This window comes from Saccopteryx bilineata, chromosome 12 (genome assembly GCF_036850765.1).
Source record: "Saccopteryx bilineata isolate mSacBil1 chromosome 12, mSacBil1_pri_phased_curated, whole genome shotgun sequence".
NCBI lineage: Eukaryota > Metazoa > Chordata > Mammalia > Chiroptera > Emballonuridae > Saccopteryx > Saccopteryx bilineata.
Genome location: NC_089501.1, coordinates 50,827,011 through 50,848,548, shown reverse-complemented (window position 1 = coordinate 50,848,548; position 21,538 = coordinate 50,827,011). Strand labels below are relative to the sequence as shown.

Here is a 21,538-nt window from a genome sequence, read left to right as displayed (position 1 = left end):
TGTGTCCCAATAGAACTTTATTTATAAAAAGAGGAAGTAAATCCAGGATCGGTCTGTGGGCCCTAGTTTGCCTATTCCTTGCTCAGAGGATTGCCAGGCATAGAGCAGATGCTCAATAAATATTTGGTGGGTGAATTAATGAAAATGAGATTTAATACGAAAGGTAAAGGGAATTCCCAGGATGGTGGAGAAGGGTAGTCCTAGAACAACTTCTATGCAGCAGGGCTAGAGTGAGCTTTTGGGGTTGGAGCAGGAAGAACTGACAAACTACCCACTAAGTTTACCTGTAGAGAGAGGAGGCGTACATCCTGCCACAGAACTAGGGAATGACTTAACAATACATAGAAATAAGCTAACAAACACGACTGGGTAATTATCATGGCTAGCGGGGAAAACCTGTATGAAAAAAATGGGAATGTAATTAAATCTTACTACACAGCTCAGCTGTAAAAAATATTTACTTACTGGCATAATAAGGTAACCAGTGCCTACTGATTCAACTAAGGAGGGGAGGCCCAAGCCGGCTGGCTCAGCAGTAGAGCACTGGCCCGGCGTGTGGAAGTTCTGGGTTTGATTCCCGGCCAGGGCACACAGGAGAAGTGCCCATCTGCTTCTCCACCCTTCCCCCGCTCCTTCCTTTCTATCTCTCTCTTCGCCTCCCACAGCCAAGGCTCCACTGGAGCAAAGATGGCCCGGACGCTGAAGATGGCTCCATGGCCTCTGCCTCAGGTACTAGAATGGCTCCGGCCACAATGGAGCAATGGCTCAGATGGGCAGAGCATCACCCCCTGGTGGCCGGGTGGACCCCAGTTGGGTGTATGCAAGAGTCTGTCTCTCTGCCTCCCCACTTCTAACTTAGGAAAAATTAAAGAAAAAAAAAAAAGAAAAAAGAAAAGGAGGGGAAAGGGGCCGAGTTCATGCCTGTGGCAGTCTCTACTGACCCCATCCAAGAGGATTACTGTATTTGTTTCCCATATTTCCCATGTGGCCTTTGGAAAATGCTCATCAAAGGCCAAAGCACTGAGACCCTTCACCTGGTTTTTTATTTTATTTTATTTTTGCATTTTTCTGAAGCTGGAAACAGGGAGAGACAGTCAGACAGACTCCCGCATGCACCCGACCGGGATCCACCCGGCACACCCACCAGGGGGCGATGCTCTGCCCACCAGGCGGCCATGCTCTGCCCATCCTGGGCGTCGCCATGTTGCGACCAGAGCCACTCTAGCACCTGAGGCAGAGGCCACAGAGCCATCCCCAGCGCCCAGGCCATCTTTGCTCCAATGGAGCCTTGGCTGCGGGAGGGGAAGAGAGAGACAGAGAGGAAGGTGCGGCGGAGGGGTGGAGAAGCAGATGGGCTCTTCTCCTGTGTGCCCTGGCCGGGAATCGAACCCGGGTCCTCTGCACGCTAGGCCGACGCTCTACCGCTGAGCCAACCAGCCAGGGCCCCTTCACCTGGTTTTAAAAACCCGGAAACACCTGCTGAGACCGGGACGCTGCAATTCTGGCCAGGGCCTGGGGCACCCTTACCTGCCGCCCCTCCAGCTCAATCTGGAAGTTCTTGGCCGACTCCTGGGTCACGCGCCCCCCGAAGTCCAGCTGGTACACCTGGGTAGCCTCGTTCCAGAGAGGCTGCTTGTTGGCCATAATGTACACGAAGCCCTGGCTGCCCAGCCGCCCATCCTCGCGCTCGCTGGCCTTCCGGCACTTGAACTCGTCCAGCTCGCTGGCCGTCCGCAGGCTCCGCTTGCTCTTCCAGCTCTTCTTGCCGCCCTGGCTCTGGTTCATCAGCTCGTCCCCGCTGATGAATAGTTCCGGCTCACTCTCCGAGCTGTCCTGGAACTCATTGGTTTTATTTAACTTCTTTGACTTCAGCTGGTCTTTCTGACTCTTCACTTTCTTCTTCTCTCTCCCCAGGCGGGGACTGGAGATCAGGGAGTTAAAATCACTCAGAGTCCGTGCCTCCTTCTTCACTTTGCCCTCCGTGATGGCCTGAACGTTCCCTTCCTCTGCTCTGCTGTCCAGGCGCTTCCGGTTCTTCTTTCCAAACTTTTCTGTCCGCTGGGGGACGGGGCTTTCTGTCAGAGAGAGCACCTCCTGGAAGTTGTCTGCGGTCTCCATCACCTCTGTCCCCAGGTGGCTCTGGAGGTCAGTGGGCAGTGGGGACACGAGGGGCTTCTCCACCACTAAGTGTGCCTTGGGGGGAAGAGTGCCCTGGGGGTTCTGCATGGGTGGGCACGCACTGTAGGAACTCCAGGGGTGCAAGGCGATGGAGGGCAGCTGTAAACTCGAGCACGTGCTGCTTCCAGGATACATGGGGGGCAGGGTGCAGTAGGACAGGCTGGGAGGGTAGGCCGGCTGCAGGACCACAGTCGGCTCCTGCTGTGCAAACTGTGTTGGGGACAGGGTGTCTTTCGAGGAGCATGGAGCCTGCACTCCTGGCAAAGGGGGGTTGTTATAGCTTCCTGAATATGGTGCTCCCATCCCATAGCCTGTCTGGAAAGTGGCAGTAGGGCTGGCGGGAGACTTGGGGGAGACAAAGGGCACGCGGGACACGTCCAGGTGCTGGCTCTGACCTACGACCAGTGGGGGCAGTTTCAGGGGGTTGGGCACTCCAGTCTGTGCTGTCCTTTCCTGAGGCACCCAAATGTCCTCCCCCAGCACAGGGTCCCACTGGTACGGTGGCGGCCGCTTGACAGCCACAGCGGCCTCAGCCAGCGCAGGGTGCCTGAGGGGCTTCTCCGACGGACAGTGCGGGCCCAGGGCCTCGTCCTCGGTGAAGGCCGAGTTAACGTAGTCGGTGCGCTCGCGGACGCCGTCGGCTGGGCTGAGGAGGCTGTAGGAGGACTGTGAAGCCAGCGGGGAGGTGCTGGCTCCCTGTGCGCCCCCCAAGCTGGCCTCTGGCCGCCCGGCCCCGCCGCTGCACTGGCTGCAGGTGTAGAGGGTGGCGGGGGGCCGCGTGGCGAACTGTGCTGCACCCTTGAGCTTGGCCGGGTGCTGCAGGGACAGGTGCTGCAGGGGCGGGTGCTGCGGCGGAGCGCGCGGGGGCTCAGGGGGCGCCGTGGCTCGGAGCACCGCCTCGCGGTTATTCCTCCGCAGCGTGGCGTGGATGAGGCCGCTGTCCAGCCGCTGCGCTGTTATTCGGCCAGGAGCCAGTGGGCCGGCCAGGTCTGGGTAGGGGGGCGGATCTCCCGTGGGGACAGAGTAGCGCGGCACCGTCAGGCGGTTCAGGGTCGCGCTGGTGCAGGGTTGGGGCACCTTCTTCTCGGTGGCAGTCAGCCTCAGAGTGGCCGAGCTGCCCGGGCCGGGGAGGGTGTAGGTGTTCTGCGAGCAGAGCACCCGCGTTCGCGGCCGGCACACCTCCTCCACGTTGCCGCTGCTGTCGAAGGTGGTGATCCTTTCGTAGCCCAGGGGCGGCTGGTAATGCACCGCCGTGGGGTACAGCGAGAAGTCGCCCTTCTTCAAGCACACGTCCACTGGGAGCTGCGGGGGAGGCGGCGCCGCAGTGGTGGGGGCGGCGGGGATGGTTCCTGGGTAAGGGGGTGGAGGGTTCAACTTCGCCACCTGGACCTCCTGGGGGGCCCCAAACACCAGCGCATCCCCCTCAGCAGCCAGTGGCGGCGGCGGCACGGGCCGCAGGACCTTGGCCGGCTTCTGCAGGTGCTCAAGCTCCCGGTCTCCGTGCTCCGCCGCCGACAGCTGGACCGCCCCCTGCACAGGCGGCGGTGGAGGCAGGGGCAGCTGCGGGGGGTTTGGGATGAGACGGCCCATGTCTACGCCCCCGAAGATCACCTGTCCAGGGTTGGAGTAGCGGTTGGAGACTGGGTACTGGGTAGCATTGTCACTCGCATGCTCAGTTGCCCCCACGGCCGTGGTCTGATTGGTCAGGATATCCAGCTGCACGTTCTGATTGGCCAGTAGGGACTGCACCAGCCCGATGCTCTGCGTCGGGGACATGGCTTGGGCTGAGCTGTGGATGGGTGCGATAGGGATGTTCGCCGTACAAGGTGGGTTGTTCTCAGGTACTCCAGATGCTCCGGTCACTGGAAGAAAGTAAGAAAAGCTGCTTACAAAATACTGCCATGAAACTGGATCTGAATAAGCAAAACTTCTCAACTTATCCAGTCCTTTTGTATAAAAAATGCAATTGCTATACATGGAGATGTCTTTGCTTGAGGTAAGATGGGCCATGGCAACTATGTAGTACTAAGCAGAACTAGGATTCGACAGAGTGACAGGAGAGGCTGGCTGACATCCCCCGGAACCAGAGTGAAGCCAGCAGGTTCATCAAAAGCTGAGCTCACCCTTCCTGTTAAGAGATGCCCCCCTTCCCTGGGGTCCTCTAGTGAGATGTAACTATCACCTGCTGCATGAATGTGGGTTCTATCTTGAGTTTGCTATTGCCCCTATTCAAGACCTCTCCTTCCAGATGTTATCACATCTGTATGGAATACTGTGGACAGGCATCTTCCCTGCTAAAAGAGAGTTTCTTTGTCATGTCACCAGAATTAAGTCCTGAGACAAAATGTTTCCCCACTCCCTGGAACCATGGACAGAAGCAGCAGCAGCAACAGGAACTGAGCATCACGGGGCGGGGCGGGGGGTGGGGTAAGAGACTTCTAAATCCAAGATTCTGAAACGGCAGGGAGGGCTATGAAGCTCCCGTGTGTGGGGCTTCACTGCCCTGCAGGTTTCTGTGGTTGCCAACCTGGCCCATCAGGACTCGGTACCCTAGAACATGGGCACCACCTATGATGGGTCCTGTCAGAAAGCACAGGGCAGATAATGTCACAGGTAAAAACCTGGGCTGAGAGGTCAACCCCTCCCCCAAGGTGACAGCTTAAGTGGGGATGCACGTCCCTCCCTGTCCCACATCGGGACAAGGGCTCCTCTGTGTGAGAGCCGAGCCAAGAGAACGTGGGGCCCCTCTGGCCTGGGACCAGACTTTGAGAACCTTGCTTGGGTGTAAGTAGAGAAGTCTCTACATTATTTCTAATGCTGAAGGAGTACTTCTTTGAGAAGAGTTACAAATACATAAAAGGCAGACGAATTAGAAATTATTCTATCCTATTCATCAAGAGAGGATCCCCTACGAGAAAACACTATAGATATTTGAATGATTGTAAGCTGGGATTTTAAAAATGTGTACCAGACTTTACCTTTACGTCAGAAAAGGTTTCTACACACTGAGACCTGCACTCCACGTTGAGAGAGAGATTTAATGCACAGGTGTCCCGCCAGTAGCTGTGCAGTCTGAGACACCGGGCTCCATGGGAGAGATTTAATGCACAGGTGTCCCGCCTGTAGCTGTGCAGTCTGAGACACCGGGCTCCGTGGGAGAGATTTAATGCACAGGTGTCCCGCCTGTAGCTGTGCAGTCTGAGACACCGGGCTCCGTGGGAGAGATTTAATGCACAGGTGTCCCGCCTGTAGCTGTGCAGTCTGAGACACCGGGCTCCGTGGGAGAGATTTAATGCACAGGTGTCCCGCCTGTAGCTGTGCAGTCTGAGACACCGGGCTCCGTGGGCACCACGGGATCATCTGAATCATGCCCTGCTTTAGCAGGGATTAAAAGGGTAAGGACTAGCCTAGGGTCAACTAGCCCGGGGTTCAGCCCTGATCTCACCGAGCCCTGATTAGTCCTTCACTTGCTCTGCATCTGGGCAAGTGACTAAGGATTGCTGTTAGGATAGAACGGAACAGCACAAGTCCTCCGTGACCAGGAGGCGTCATGACCACCTTATTGTCCTTGCTCTGGCAGCTTCCCTCTTCCCCAATGACTGACAGCACGTGACCTTTCACCTGTGTCATGCCTCACGCCCAGTAACCTTACTGAGAAGTTATACCTTTCCCAAACTAAGGCAGCGGGCACAAACGGACAGGCTCTAATCCTGTTGGAGGTCATCAAGAAGACGAGACCGCCACCAGCCGACCTGAGAGCTGGACCCGGACAGTTGGGGCTCCCTCTCCCCGTCCCTGTCCCTGGAATGTGTGTCCTGCTAGCCTCCTGGCTCCCAGAGATGCTGCGAGGACACGGCCTTGAGACAGCCGTGTGGCGCTGAGACTAAGTGGATGGTGAACGTGACCGACCCCAGTCAGGGCCTCCACACGAACTTGTAGGAATCTGGCAGTGGGTGTGGAAATCTACTGGTCTGCCCACTGCCCACGATAAGCCTCATCAAGTTCCTCTGCTCATTAAACCTGCCGCCTCCCACCTGGAGCGGCCTGCCTCTTTCTTGGGTCTTTTTCTGCCTCGAGTAAGGGGCTGGTTTCAGATTTCACCCAGGAAGCTACCATGGAGGTTATGGAGCAACAGCCGCTCGGTCCCTGTCACAGGCCCCTAAGTGTGGGCTCATGAAAAACTACGTGACGTGTGCGGACACACCTGGTAAGTCATCTTCATCTTCACTAAATACATTCGGGTTGAAGACAGGTAAGTTCACGTACTCCATGGAAATCTTTCGAACCTCTGGGAGATAGATGGTCATCTGCCGCGGCTGGAGATGCAGGAGGCTGGTTTTATAGATTACTGGTGGGAGGAGGAAAGACGGTCAGTAGCCACAACAGGACAACAGCCAAATGCCAATGGGCTCACGGCAAGAGAACGGGGGTGTGTGTGTGTGTGTGTGTGTGTGTGTGTGTGTGTGTGTGGCAGCTTCTCTGCCCTCAGAAGACAGGTCTGCAAAGGCAGGGCACAGTCTAAGGGCAGCTCTCCCTCCCTCACTGGGCACGACCAGTCACCCTAGCCCCAGTCGGGGTTCAGGGACACCAAATTCTTGGTCTAGACTAGCCACTTTGCCAATGGTTTGTCTGCAGAACCACACATTTAGAATGTTAAAACCTACCTTAGACTTAAGTTCTTTTTTGGAATGAGCTGGGGTATGATAGATACAATTTTAAAAACCTCATTTGTAATCAGAAGGATCATTTAGTGGGAATAGCTGTGATAACAAGCCTGCCAAGCTCAGGGCAATCTTGAGCAGCGACAGAGTGCTCTGAGAGCAATGACGAGACTAGGGTGACGTGGCTCAGGCGGAAATAAATGCCACCCTTACTCAGGACGGGGCTCTTGTCTTCATGACTTTCAATTCCAATGTCATGATCAGTATAGAGGTTTTCTTGGGCACTTCTACAAGGTTTCTTTAAACACTAAAATTTAATTTGATGAACAGGTATATTTAAGAGAAAGCCTAGGTTGCAACTAAAATATTTAAAGGAGACAAAATAAGTTAAACAATAATGAATTTGAATTTAAATTTCATAGAAGGTTAGAATCAGGATGAAATTGCCTGTCAACTTTCTTTTATGTTTGATACTCTTACTTGTGAGCTAGGTAAAAGTATTTTATTACTATTATTCATTATTTTTGTTTTGTCAAGATAAGCCAAATCCAATCCCCACAGCTGTCACCTCTGACAGCCCGCGGGCTAGCCGGCCCGGTGGCGCCCCACGGTGTGGCAGGCCTGCTTTTCTGAGAGCCCTCTGAGGCGGGTGCACGGACGGGCGTGCGCCGAGATGACTTTCCAACCCAGTGGCCACCACGGGCCTCACTCGTGTTCATCTCTCTTGCCCACAGGAGGGAGTATGAATTTTGACTTTAAAATTCTGGATGGTTCCATGTAGCTTAAGAACTAATGTGTTAAAGTGCTATTCTGTGTTTAGATTAACAAAAAGAACTAAAATATCTCAAGAGGAATTTTAAAAATAACATGTCTATAGGGGGGAAAAAGCAGATGGCTGGGGTTAAGAATGAGATTTTACTGTACTCTTAAATCTTTTGAATTTATTCCATTTTTCAAAATTAAGAAATGCAGGCCCTAGCCCTGGCCGGTTGGCTCAGCGGTAGAGCGTCGGCCTGGCGTGCAGGGAACCCGGGTTTGATTCCCGGCCAGGGCACATAGGAGAAGCGCCCATTTGCTTCTTCACCCCCCCTTCTTTCCTCTCTGTCTCTCTCTTCCCCTCCCGCAGCCAAGGCTCCATTGGAGCAAAGATGGCCCGGGCGCTGGGGATGGCTCCTTGGCCTCTGCCCCAGGCGCTAGAGTGGCTCTGGTCACGGCAAAGTGACGCCCCTGAGGGGCAGAGCATCGCCCCCTGGTGGGCAGAGCGTCCGCCCCTGGTGGGCGTGCCGGGTGGATCCCGGTTGGGCGCATGCGGGAGTCTGTCTGACTGTCTCTCCCTGTTTCCAGCTTCAGAAAAATACAAAAAAAAAAAAAGAAAGAAAGAAATGCAGGCCCTGGCTGGTTTGCTCAGTGGACAGAGTATTAGCCTGGCGTATGGATGTCCTGAGTTCCATTCCCAGTCACGGCACACAGCAGAAGTGCCCACCTGCTTTTCCCTACTCCCCTCTACCCCTTTTCTTCCTCTTCCCTTCCCACAGCCTGTGGCTTGACTGGTTCGAGCGCTGGCCCTGGGCACTGAGGATATCTCGTTGTATCAGCCTCAGGTGCTAAAAATAGCTTGGTTGATTTGAGCATGAGCACTGACCCCAGATGGGGATGGCCAGGTGGATCCCAGTCGGGGCACATGTGAGAGTCTGCTTACTATCTCCTCTCCTCTTGCTTAAAAAAAAAAAGAAAAGCAATGCAATAAATTAAAAATGAATAAAACTACATGGGCCAATTATTCTAATTGCAGGAAACAAATTACCCAGTATGTGAACAGCACTCACTTTTTAAATCCACTAGAGTGTCAAAGATTATTTAATAGGGTGCCATATGTAATAGACCGCCCAGGATTCAGAACTAAATTTCCTTTCTTTAGTAGAATAAAGTGGAAAATTGTTTTAGCTTGACATTAATATGCCAAAATGCTTTTGTGTGTGTGTGTGTGTGTGTGTGTGTGTGTGTGTGTGAGTGGGGGGGGGGGAGAGGCAGAGACAGACTCCCGCATATGCCTCAACCTGGATCCACCCAGCAAGCCCACCAGGGAGTGATGCTCTGCCTCTCTGGGGCCCTAGTTCTGTTGTAACCAGAGCCATTTTTTTTTAGCACCTGAGGTGGAGACCACGGAGCCATCCCCAGCACTCGGGGCCAACGTGCTCTAATTGAGCCTTGGTTGCAGGAGGGGAGGAGGGGAGGAGGGGAGAGAGATGAGGGGAGATGTGGAGAAGCAGATGAGCACTTCTCTTGTGTGTCCTGGCTGGGAATCAAATCCGAGACATCCACACACCAGGCTGACGCTCTACCACTGAGCCAACAGGCCAGGGCCGCAAAATTTTTTTTTTTGACTGAGACAGAGAGAGAGGGGGGGGGATAGATAAGGACAGACAGAAAGGAAGGGAGAGAGAGATGAGAAGCATCAATTCTTCATGTGGCACCTTAGTTGTTCATTGATTGCTTTCTCATATGTGCCTTGACCGGGGGGCTACAGCAGACGGAGTGACCCCTTGCTCAAGCCAGCAACCTTGGGCTAAAGCTGGTTAAGTTTTGCTCAAACCAGATGAGCCCGCGCTCAAGCTAGCGACTTTGGGGATTCAAACCTGGGTCCTCCGCATCCCAGTCCAGTGCTCTATCCACTGCGCCACTGCCTGGTCAGGCCCAAAACACTTTTTAAAAAGGTTAATGATTGCTCTGGCTGGGTAGCTCAGTTGTTAACAGCATTGTCCTGATACGCCAAGGTTACAGGTTCGATTCCGGGTCAGAGCACATAAAGGACTCAAGCAATGAATGCATAAATAGTGGGTGAACAAATCAATGTTTCTCTCTCTCTCTCCCCTCACCCCAGATTCATAATTTTTTTTTCTTTTTTGATGAGGGGAGATAGTGAGATAGACTCCTGCATGTGCCCCACCTGGGGTCCACCCAGCAACCTCCATCTGAGGCCTTTGCTTGAATCAACTGAGCTACTTTTATCACCCAAGCCTGACGCCCTCAGACCAATCAAGTTATCCTCAGCACCTGGGCTGATGCTCCGATGAATCGAGCCACTGGCTGCAGGAGGGAAAGAGGGAGAGAAGTAGGAGAGGGAGGGGGAGGGAAGCAGATGGACGCTTCTCCTGTGTCTTGACAGGGACTCAAACCTGGGATGTCCATACGCCAAGCTGACGCTCTATACACTGAACCAACCAGCCACACAGCCCAGAATTTTCCAAAAATCATTTTATAGGTTACACACAACACACTCAAGATGGGGGCCACCAGCCACAGGTGCACCCAGCCCGGCTAAGCCGGCTTTCCAGAAACGTGTGCATGCTAAAAGGTTAGGTGGCCTAGCAGGGTGGGGGGCAGCCCAGCTCCTGGGCCCATGCAGGGACACCCGTGCCCGTCAGGACGATGGCGCACGAAAAGGGCCTCCTGCGTGTCGTACTTTTCGGCCCTGTGTGGCGGTAAGTGAGCCCGGATCACTCCCCCCACTCGAGCACAGACAGGAATGCCGAGCTCGGGTTCTAGCCTGGGTTTGGGCTCCCTTACTTCCATTTCCTCCCTGTCTCGTGCTCGCCGGACAGGATATTTACTTGGTACTTAGAAATAACATCTATAAGATTTGCCACTAAGCTGTGCTCACAGCCAGCCAGCTGCTTCTTTGAGTCAAATGTTGTCTTGGGGAGTTTCTTTTAACTCGGGAGCCTAAAGACACAGGTACCAAAACCAGCCCACAGTGAAAGGCCAGAAATAAAAATGACCAGAAACCAACTTATCAAAACTTTGATAGAGATTTCAGCTATTTCTGTCATTTTTATAAGTTAGGGATGATATTTAAAAAAAAAAAAAATGAAAGCACCACTGGGAAAAAAATAATTCAAGTGATCATTCTAATTTTTGTGAAATCACACTGGCTGCAGTCGAAGCTGAGAGGTGAAATGTATCCTAACGCTTTGATGCTGTGAGAGCTCATTTTATACGGAAGGCCATGGTGGCTGCCATCATGTTTCCCGGGCCGAGTTCCCACCAGGAGGCCGGGCCAGGACGGCAGGCCGGGGTGGGAGTGGTCTTACCTGCACCGAGGTTGGTCGGCAGGAAAGCAGCCAGGCCCACGATCTTAAATTTGGTTCCCCAGATGTTAGACGTGACCTGAGCGAGATAGTTGTGCTGTGGAGACAAACAGGGAGGAAATGTCACCATTTTCACACTTCCTGTTAAGTGAGAATGTCAACACTTCTTGTTGAAAAAGTCACAGGCGCTCCCATTCCAGTCCGGAATCTTCATTCCCCGCGCAGTACCACCCAGAAGACCCGGAGCCCCCCGTAGCACATCAGGAAGCTGCTTTTAAGCGGGCGTCACCAAGCGGTGCCGCTCGGGCTGGGACTGAGAGGCAGATGTGCATCTGCATGTGTTTCGGATCAAAAGGCCACCAAAGGGATCTGGGCACGTCTGTCGGCTCCCCTCCTTTCGCGCAGTCCCTGGACTGGAGAGGGTGTCCGCTCTGAATCCATTTTTATCCTTGATGTTTCTTCTGGAATTATCAGCTGTTCTACCCCAGCCTGAAACTACCCAGTGACTGTTTTCTCAGTCAATGAAGTCCAAAAGAATTTAAAAGCTATCACAGCCGTGCCTGCATGAGTGTGTATGCAAAGGCAATCACTAAGCTGAAAAAAACACAGCTCCCCAAAGAGCCCGCGCCCTAAGGCAGAAGACAAGGCAGGTAACTGTTTATCTACAAGGAAGTTGCTGAGAAATGTCACAAGGGAGTTCTATACAAGAGGCTTTGGAGTTAAGTGTGGCTGAGCCAGGGAAGGAAGCCTTCCCGGAGGAGGTGAAGCTAGGACTGGAAGCATGCAGGCTTCCAGTGACCTAGGCAGAGCAAAGACACAAAGTTGAGAAGAGGCAGGTGTGGCTGTGTCACCCGGTGGGAGAGGGGCGAGGCCTATGAGATTGCAGGACGTCCTATGGGATGGGATGTGGAAGAGCGGTAACAAGCCCGCCTGAGGGGAGGGGCAATGAGGAGAACAAAGGAGCTCCGGTGGTTTACACTGGTGCCCGTGGCCTCTGGGCCAGGCATGGAGGCGGGAGTGAGAGCCCAGCCACCACCCAGTGCGCACTGGGGAGGGCAGGACACGCTGTGGCGCCTCAGACCCGTGTGACCAGCACGGAACCCAGACACTACCTGAGTGATGTCTTCAAAGGGAAACTCTCTCCGGGTCAGGCTGGGCGAGCCAACGGAGGGCTTGCGCATTGGCAGCCGAGGGGACCTGGACATCTCCTGAGCAGCCCGGGACAGCTTGGGGGACTTCCGAGCCTCGATGTTGATTCTGCAGAGATCAGGGAGGGGTCAGGCACCCACAGCAGGAAGGCGTGGGCCGCCCTGGCCCAGAGGCACCCACCCACACTCCTGGCACACCCTGCACCTTCCAGCAATCACCGGTGGGTGTCCATTCTTAGGAGCCAGGCCCTTCAACTTAACCAAGTCCCTCTGGCCTATTTCTGTTTTATGAACAGAACAAAAGGAGGACAAACTGTGTTCTGAATAACACATTTTAAAATAAAGTGAGATTAGATCAAGAAGTCATTTGTAAGGAGCTTCAGAGAATTAACTATCTTTCACTTTCTACTAACTTACAGTAAATTTAGAAATGTCCACAAGGGTTTGCAAAATCAGTCCCAGGGAAAATGGCAGCTAGAAGAGTCGCTTCTCACCTCATGGCTACAATAATTTTACAATTCCTAATATACCATTTGGATTTCAACAGACATACCTAGCATTTCACGCCTGCAATATTTAAATCGCATCAGTGGAATGAAAGCCGTTCTGCTGCCTCTTGATCCTAAGTTCTGTCTGTGGTCCTCAGTACCTTTGTAACCTGAGGACACACGTGCTTAACTCAGTCTAACGCAAAGACAGTTACACCACTGAGTATGGTAAGGCTGGGGACATTCTAGGAAAGCCAAGCACTACACCTCACAGGTGCCGCTCAGCCCAGTAAGACACCGAGCACTCCCACAGAACGGGAGAGGGGGCTGGGCTGAGCTGGCTCAAGCCCCGTGTCAGGAGACTGGCCTGCCTGCTGCATGGCGGGGACTCACACAGGGAAAGACGGAAGGAAGAAGGACCCACTGTGGGAATGGCAACATCCAGAAACCTTAAAAGGACATTCACAGGTAAAGGACTTAGTTATGTGTTAAATGTCCTCTCTGCTTAAGTAACAGGAAAAACTGAAACAGTACTTAAATGTAGAAAAGTACATAATTTTATTTGCAATTTCAATAAGCTTCTTAGAGCAAAAATGAAAAAATAAATCAGTCAGATGGCTGAAGCAATTGGATATCTGTGTGGGGCAAAAATGGATGCTGGCCTCCCACTCACACTAGACACAACACTGACCAAAGATCGAAGTGTGCAAGCCTGACTATGGAGTCGCTGGAGAGCAGAGGCCTGGCTCAGGACCGCACAGCAGACACAGATGTCCTGAACTGGGCACAAGAGCACAAACCGCAACAGGGCACCTTCATTAACGCAGGAGACGGCGCGGCAATGCACGTCTGACAGAGGGATCCGGGCTCGAACACCTACAGAATCTCCCCTCTCAGTAAGAAGTGGGCGAAGACTTGAACTGACACTTCACAAAGAAGATGCCCACATGGCCGATAAACATGTAAAAAGCTTTTTAGCATCACCAGTCATTGGGGATATTAGGACTTACAATGAAATACCACTGCATGCCCTCTCGGACGGGTAAGATTATTCTTTTAAATGACTATATGAGTATAGGTGAGAATGACAGCAGCTGGCACCCTCACTCTCGGCTGCCGGGTCCACAGCAGTCCATAAAAAGACACGTACTAAGTTCTGCAGTGGTTTCATTCACCATAGCCCCAGGCAGTAGACCACCAAATACCTATGAACTGGTGAATGCAGTGAGCACATGTAGTATGTTCAGTATAGTAACTTCTATAATGCACACACACACAAAACTACTGACAGACATGGTAACGTGAGTGAATCTCAAAGTCATCATATTGGCAAAAAAAAAAAAGGCCAGATATCAGAGTACACATTGTTTGGCTCCATGTATGTGAAGGTGACAGAAGTCAGAACAGTCATTGAAGAGTGAGGGCTGAGTGGGAGGGGGAAAGGACCCTCCCCAGGCCCATGAAGAGTGAAGAACACACTGCCCTCCCGACTGGGCAGCTCCGCATCTGGACGGAAACCGCACCTCACCCTGCAAAGCAACACGGGACTGCAGCGCTAGAAGGGATCTCTGCGAAGGCCTGGTCCACCCACGAGCGGCTGCAGACACGGACATGGTGTCCAGGCCAGGGCGTGTCCGTCTGTACAGCCCAAAGGTGGCGGAGGCAGGGTGAGGAAGGTGCCTCTTCCCTGCCACACCACAGCCCTCCCCTCTGCTCTCGGCTCCCTGCCATTCTTTTTTTTTTTTTTTTGTATTTTTCTGAAGCTGGAAACAGGGAGAGACAGTCAGACAGACTCCCGCATGCGCCCGACCGGGATCCACCCGGCACGCCCACTAGGGGTGATGCTCTGCCCACCAGGGGGCGATGCTCTGCCCATCCTGGGCGTCGCCATGTTGCGACCAGAGCCACTCTAGCGCCTGAGGCAGAGGCCACAGAGCCATCCCCAGCGCCCGGGCCATCTTTGCTCCAATGGAGCCTTGGCTGCGGGAGGGGAAGAGAGAGACAGGGGGGGGGGGGTGGAGAAGCAAATGGGCGCTTCTCCTATGTGCCCTGGCCGGGAATTGAACCCGGGTCCCCCGCATGCCAGGCCGACGCTCTACTGCTGAGCCAACTGGCCAGGGCCTCCCTGCCATTCTTTACCACAAACGTTCAGGGTCTCAAAAATGTTTTGTTTCCTCTTTTTTCCCAGTTACAGCACTATAGGCATTGGATCTGGTATTCTCTTCAGTACATCACCTACACTGTACAACCTCTTTCTAATTTTTCTCACACTGGAAAAAACAAGCCAAGGAGCTGTGGTCCCCTGAACCCCCACCCCAGTGCTGACCCCTGGAGAAGCCCTGGGGTTCAGCCAACTTTCTGCTGGGCGTCCTGTTCTGAAGAAAGAAGAAAGGGGAGCTGGGAGCCCAGCCACTGACCTTCCAGGGCGGGGCGGGCGCCCAGGCTCACTGTGTGGCGGGGGTGGTTTCAGCAGGCCCTTCTGCAGGCACGACACAGACCCACCTCCAGAGACACAAGAGTCGGGACACCCTGCAGATCAGGATTACCTGGGGAGTTTGGGTGACTTGCTCGCTTGGGAGATTTTGGGAGATTTCTTGGCAGCCCAGTCGTCACTCAGTTCGATGTCACTGGAGTCCGAGCAGTTGCAGCTGTCGATCACAGTGGAAACCAAGCTGTTCCCGCAGATTTCATCTGGGAAGGCACCACCAGCAAGTGTAAGGAAGTGACGTTACGAGACCTTAACAACGATGGTGACTGGACGCTGCAGGACAGACTGATGCTGCAGGACAGATTGACTCTGCAGGCCCTTTCAACCCTCTGAGCAGTACAAACGTGCGCGTGCGTCCTCGTGCCTCCTGACCATCCAGAGTACGGTTGGAACAAAAATTTTATTTAAGAAATGTGTAAGACAACATTTAAAAAAAAAGGCAAGTGCATGTTCTTCTTGTTTCCATAAACTGATTATCAAACAAACATGATTTTAAGTTAATAAAACTGGAACTGGAACTAATTTCATTTTTTGAAAAAAACAAACAAAAAACTCACTCCTGGGGGTCAATGAGCATGAAAAAAACTCACTACTCAAAGGGTTAAGTTACTTGGAGGACACTGACTATAGTGGACTTCAAATGCTGGAGCCCGAGTCCCCTTGCGGATTTCCAGGCCACACCCAGTCCCACTGGACGGATGTGGGCGCCCTGAAGCATGGCTGCCACCTGCGGGGGCAGAGAGACCCAGGTTCCTCAGGGCAGGAGGCCCCTCCCACTATGGGCCTCTAGGCACCACTCAGAGGGCCGGCAGGCAAGTTCGCCTGAGTGACAGGTCTCCTGTTTTTGTCTTGAGGTATTTCAATCCTGACTTTTCTACTGGATTTGTCAAGCGTTGAGCTGTTTACTACCCAAAAAGGATTACAAGCTGCCTGAGAGTAGACACCTGGCATTTCCTCACGACCACAGGAGACTCAAGGGCCGTGCATGAGGCAGACTCTGAACACGTACTGTTGGTTTGCTTTGCTTTACGGCACCATTCTTTTAATTACAAACATAAAACATCTCTTTCTCCAAAGGACTGTTAGCCGTTGAGTCAGGGTGTGTGTGGTGTGAGTGATGAAGGGAATGCTACAAAGAGGAGGAGGAGGAGGAGGAGGTAGAGGAGGAGGAGGAGGTGGTGGAGGAGGAGGAGGAGGAGGAGGTGGAGGAGGAGGAGGTAGAGGAGGAGGAGAAGGAGGACGAAAAGGAGGAGGTGGAGGAGGAGGAGGCGGAGGAGGAGGTGGAGGACGAGGAGGAGGAGGAGGAGGAGGAGGAGGAGGAGGAGAAGGAGGAGGAGGAGGAGGAGGAGGAGGTGGAGGAGGAGGAGGTGGAGGAGGAGGAGGTGGAGGAGGAGGAGGTGGAGGAGGAGGAGGTGGAGGAGGAGGAGGTGGAGGTGGAGGAGGAGGAGGTGGAGGTGGAGGAGGAGGAGGTGGAGGAGGAGGAGGAGGTAGAGGAGGAGGAGGTGGAGGAGGAGGAGGTGGAGGAGGAGGTGGAGGAGGTGGAGGAGGAGGAGGAGGAGGGAAAGTAGAGGAGGAGGAGGGAAAGTAGAGGAGGAGGAGGTGGAGGTGGAGGTGGAGGAGGTAGAGGTGGAGGAGGTGGAGGTGGAAGAGGTAGAGAAGGAGGAGGAGGAGGAGGAGGAGGTAGAGGAGGTGGAGGTGGAGGAGGAGGAGGTAGAGGTGGAGGAGGTGGAGGAGGAGGAGGTGGAGGTGGAGGTGGAGGTGGAGGAGGTGGAGGTGGAGGAGGTGGAGGTGGAGGAGGTGGAGGAGGTGGAGGAGGTGGAGGTGGAGGTGGAGGAGGTGGAGGTGGAGGTAGAGGAGGTGGAGGTGGAGGTGGAGGTGGAGGAGGTGGAGGTGGAGGAGGTGGAGGTGGAGGAGGTGGAGGAGGTGGAGGAGGTGGAGGTGGAGGTGGAGGAGGTGGAGGTGGAGGTAGAGGAGGTGGAGGTGGAGGTGGAGGAGGAGGAGGAGGTAGAGGTGGAGGAGGTGGAGGAGGAGGAGGTGGAGGTGGAGGAGGTGGAGGAGGTGGAGGTGGAGGAGGTGGAGGAGGTGGAGGTGGAGGAGGAGGAGGTGGAGGTGGAGGAGGTGGAGGTGGAGGTGGAGGAGGTGGAGGTGGAGGAGGTGGAGGTGGAGGAGGAGGACAAGGAGGAGGGCAGTCCGAGGCTGGGCTCCCCCACCCCAGCCCTGGCCCTTAGCACACCACTGGCTCCTCGCACCCGTGCTTAAGTGGGAAGACAGGCACCCACGGGGCAGCAGCAAGCTCCTCACGCCAATTCCCTGCAACGCTTAGCGTGAGTGCAGGTCTCACAAAACTGTGTACCGGGAGGAGCCTGAGCGACAATGACACTGGACGAGAGGCTGCCGCACGTTCTGGTTCAGCACCTCGCACACTTCTGCCCTCCTTCGGGCACCTCTGGTCATCAGGGGCCCCTTCCTTCCACCAGGCCCTCACCCATGGTTTCCTCCGGGTCCACACCCGCCGCCTCCTGGTTTTCTCACATTGCTTCCTCTCTTCCCAGTCTTCTCTCCCAGTGTCCACCCGCCTCCCTCCCAGCCCCCATGTCTGTCCCTCACTCTCCTGTGCTTGGCACTACCGGAGTCAAAAGACAAAAATCTATCCAATCAAATACTGGCTGGGCAAGGGAGGCCAAGGTTGAAAAAGCCATTGCACTGTGCCACTAGGGTAACTGGCCACACATGTCATGTGGCTTCAGGGACATCAGGGGCACTAGCCAGTCTACCGGGACGTGGAAAGAACAAGAATGAAACCAGTGACAATAGCCCTGATTTAACCCACTTTGTTTCAAGGTCAGGCTTGCCAGGCACTGGGGGTGCAGGGCTGACTCAGCTCCCTCCCCACTGGCCCTCAGGATGTGGGTGGGGGCAGACAGAACCCCAGCAAGACTGCCGTGTGCCTGACACAGGTGACAGGCACAGAGCATGGCGCCGCTCAGTCTGCTGTCACACCGAGCAGTTTCGCGGGGGATGGGGGTGGGGGGAGGACGTTTGGGCTGGCAGGTACTAATGACAGGCACGCGGGCCTCAACAGTCACTGGTTGAGGACCCTGGGAGGGCGCAGTGGGCACCAACAAGAACAGAGCCCTCCTCTCTGGAGATGAACAGGGCAGACCTGTAGCGACAGGTGTGCGGTGAGCACCTGAGCACGCCCGCCGAGCAAAGGAGCAGCCACGCAGAGGGCATGGCTGGAGAAGGAGGGAGTGCCCACCATGTAAGATCTCTGTGAGGGAGTTCGGTATCTTCCTTGGTCACCAACTAAAGGGCAGCTGGCAGTGATTGGTGAGGGCCAGAGGCAGTCTGCAGCAGGGCGCCAAGGGGCCGGCTGGGGGTGGGGGCACAGACCTCACCGTGCTCTGCAGGCAGTCTCAACAGCCCCTTCCGGCCCCGTGAGCACCACCCACCGAAGAAGCTGCCACCCCAGAGCCTGTGCCAGCCCCCTCACTGGCAGCCCCAACCACACGAGGCCTCGGAACAGCTCTGAGCCTATTCCACGCCAGCCCCACACAGGCTCACGTTCCCGAACTGGGCATGCGCTGTGCATGGGCTGCAGGAACCGCACCTGACAGCGAGGTCTTCAGTCCCTGCGGCGAGCGGGCCCACCTGATTTGCTATCCGTCCGGGGGTCCATGATGACGAACTCCGGCCGCAGCTTGCTGATGCGCCGCCCCTTGAGAATGGGCACGAGCCCGCCCAAGTACTCCAGGTAGAGAGTGTAGCATGGGCCGCCCACCTCCGGGTCGTCCTCTGTGCGCTTCATGGTGCAGTGCAGACGCTCGTTGCCAGCCGAGGGGTAGCTGACAAAGTCTCGCATGTTGTTGGGGTCTGGAATCGGGGGCTGGGGGCAGGAAACGGAGAGGAAGGGGAGTGTGGGCTCACTGGTTGCTCCCATGGAGCACACCTGACAGACCAGCGGGGAGGGCTAGCCACATGGCATGGAACACTGACTCGTAACTCTGGGTGGACGTCACTCTCCCAGGAGCTTTTTATAAAACACCTGAGCCAGGCTCCCACCTCAGACAATAAAGCTGGAATGGGGGGGGAGTGTATTTCCTAAAAGCTCCCCAGGTAACTCTAATGTGCGGCCGGGCTGAGAACTACTGGTGCAGAAGCAAGACTGCAAAGCAACTCGAAAGGAAAAATCACAATAGAGTCTAAAACTAATGTTTCCGTACAAAGGAACCAGTAAGTCAATCTAGTACTCAGAAGCAGAGGCAGAGTGCAGAAAGGGAATGCAGAAAGGAACCTACGGCCCGGGGAGCCCACAGCCCAGCAGCACCTGGCAGACACACCCCGCACACGATCACTGAGCGCAGTGGTGTCTGAGTTGCTGTCAGGGTAAAGACGCTGCAGGCCTGGGCTGGGTAAGGGTGGCTCCTCCTCCTCACAGCAGGGCAGGCGGCAGGCCCTAATGCTGGGCTGGGTTCACCCGGACTGTCCCGGTAAGTAGCTCTGGAGAAAGTTACTCAACTTTTTTTTCTTTTTTGCATTTTTCCAAAGTGAGAAGTGGGGAGGCAGTCACACAGACTCCCACATGCACCTGACCGGGATCCACCCGGCATGCCCACCAGGGGGCGATGCTCTGCCCATCTGGGGCGTTGCTGTGTTGCAGCCAGAGCCACTCTAGCGCCTGAGGTGGAGGCCATGGAGCCATCCTCAGCACCCAGGCCAACTTTGCTCCAATGGAGCCTTGGTTGCAGGAGAGGAAGAGAGAGATAGAAAGGAGTGGGAAGGGTGGAGAAGCAGATGAGCCCTTCTCCTGTGTGCCTTGGCCAGGAATCGAACCCGGGACTTCCACACGCCAAGCCGATGCTCTACCGCTGAGCCAACTGGCCAGGGCCAGGAAGTTATTTAACCTTTAGAAGCATAATTCTTGCTTTCTTAAGTGGGAACAATGCAGCATCGGCCAGGAAATCAGGACTGAATAAAGCAGACTGATCAGCAGGACGACACAGCAGTCAAGCCTGGAGCACTGCCTTTGCCGTGAGAAAGCTAATGTCCATCACGCGAGGCGAACCTCTCAATGGACACATGGAATACAATGCAGTGTGGAGGAAGGTGGCCAAACTCTGCGGCACTGGACTCCTTTCTCACCCAGACACTCTGGTCAAGGGCAGGCTTGCTGTATGTGCTCCTCTCTGGGATTCTCAACCGTCTTCTCTGTCTTTGCCCTCCTCTTTGCAAGGGTGGGGAGGATGTGGGGGAGGGGGTGGAGGAGGGGGGAGAATGGAGAGAGGAGGAGAGAGGAAGGAGGAGAAGGAGGAGAAGGGGAGGGGGGAGGGGGGAGGGAGGAGATGGGGAGGACTTTACCTTGATGGTGGGGATGAAGGCAGTGGAGAGGTAGGAACAGAGGCGAGGGGGCAGGGTCAGCTTGCTGACGTCCTTGTCTTCCCGCAGGGCACTGGCGATGGCCTGCTGGCACAGCAGCTGCAGGCTGGACACCCGGTGCTCCACGCGCACCACGTACAGGGCTGGTCCCGATGCCATCAGCAGCCTGGAGTCACGGTGGCCCCAGCAGACGGAGATGATGGGGCGCTGTGGGCAGGGGGGACACTGCGTGTCAGCTTCACTCTCACGGGCAAAGGAAGGTCATGCACGCTTTTCTGAAGCAAAATGAGCTCACTTGACAGTTTTAGAGACTACTGGTTCTAAATACAGCAGAAAATGCTAAACAGTATATTATGCAAATTTAGGACCTTCACTGAAGAGCCAGGGTAGAGTCCTAGAAGAGCATACAAAGTTCCTTTACAGGCATTACCTCGTTTAATCGGGTGCCATAAAACCCAACAAAACTGTGGCAACAACATGTCTACCAGGGTGCAGTCGGCCTGGGTGTGCTGTGACATTCTGACTGCAGCTCTGATTATCTGGGTCCCCATATAACCGGCGGTGGTGCCCATGGCTTGGGCAGGTGGTGAGGAGGTGGACCAGGTGATGGCCCCTCTGTTCTGTCCTGGCAGGGAACATTTCAGAGTCAAGTCAACACTGGGTTTGCGCAGGCACTGTGTGACCTGGGGGCTATTAAATACCCCCTGCAGGCGACTCCTTTCTCCTGAGTCAGGGCATGGGCATGAAGAGATGAGAGGCGTCCCAGTGCTCCCGGGGCCTTTCCCACCTCGCTACAGCTGTTATGTCACCGTGGTTCTCAGCCATCCTCCAGCTGAGGGGGCCAAGAGGAAGGACAGGGCTACCTGGGAGGGGAGAGAGGGGCGCACAGCTCCTGTGGCAGCCTCTCGAGGGGCCTGTGGCCATCACTTGCTTTGAAAAGGCAGCAGAAACTGTGTGCCAGCAGAAACTGCTTGAACTGAAAAAACTCAAAGCTCAGGGGTGCCATCTAGTAAGATCAGCCAAGGAAGAAAGAAAGAGGTGAAGGGCCGTGGTAGAGACGCAGCGAGAGTTTGTTCACTCTGAGCCAGGCAGATGGATTCTAATTTAATGA

The 21,538-nt window shown here is 54.7% G+C and overlaps 1 protein-coding gene across 3 annotated transcripts in view; it reads right to left on the bottom strand.

The window, feature by feature from the left end:
- TULP4 (TUB like protein 4) overlaps positions 1-21,538 on the bottom strand; it is a 184,734-nt gene that overhangs the window by 5,608 nt on the left and 157,588 nt on the right. For all 3 annotated transcript variants that reach the window (XM_066248421.1, XM_066248423.1, XM_066248422.1), the window contains 7 exons: positions 20,410-20,634; positions 18,703-18,937; positions 15,110-15,254; positions 12,040-12,184; positions 10,931-11,024; positions 6,383-6,526; positions 1,528-4,040 (listed from right to left, as the gene is read on the bottom strand). In XM_066248421.1, the coding sequence (XP_066104518.1) occupies positions 1,528-4,040; positions 6,383-6,526; positions 10,931-11,024; positions 12,040-12,184; positions 15,110-15,254; positions 18,703-18,937; positions 20,410-20,634 (3,501 nt within the window). The remainder of the gene's footprint in view (positions 1-1,527; positions 4,041-6,382; positions 6,527-10,930; positions 11,025-12,039; positions 12,185-15,109; positions 15,255-18,702; positions 18,938-20,409; positions 20,635-21,538) is intronic.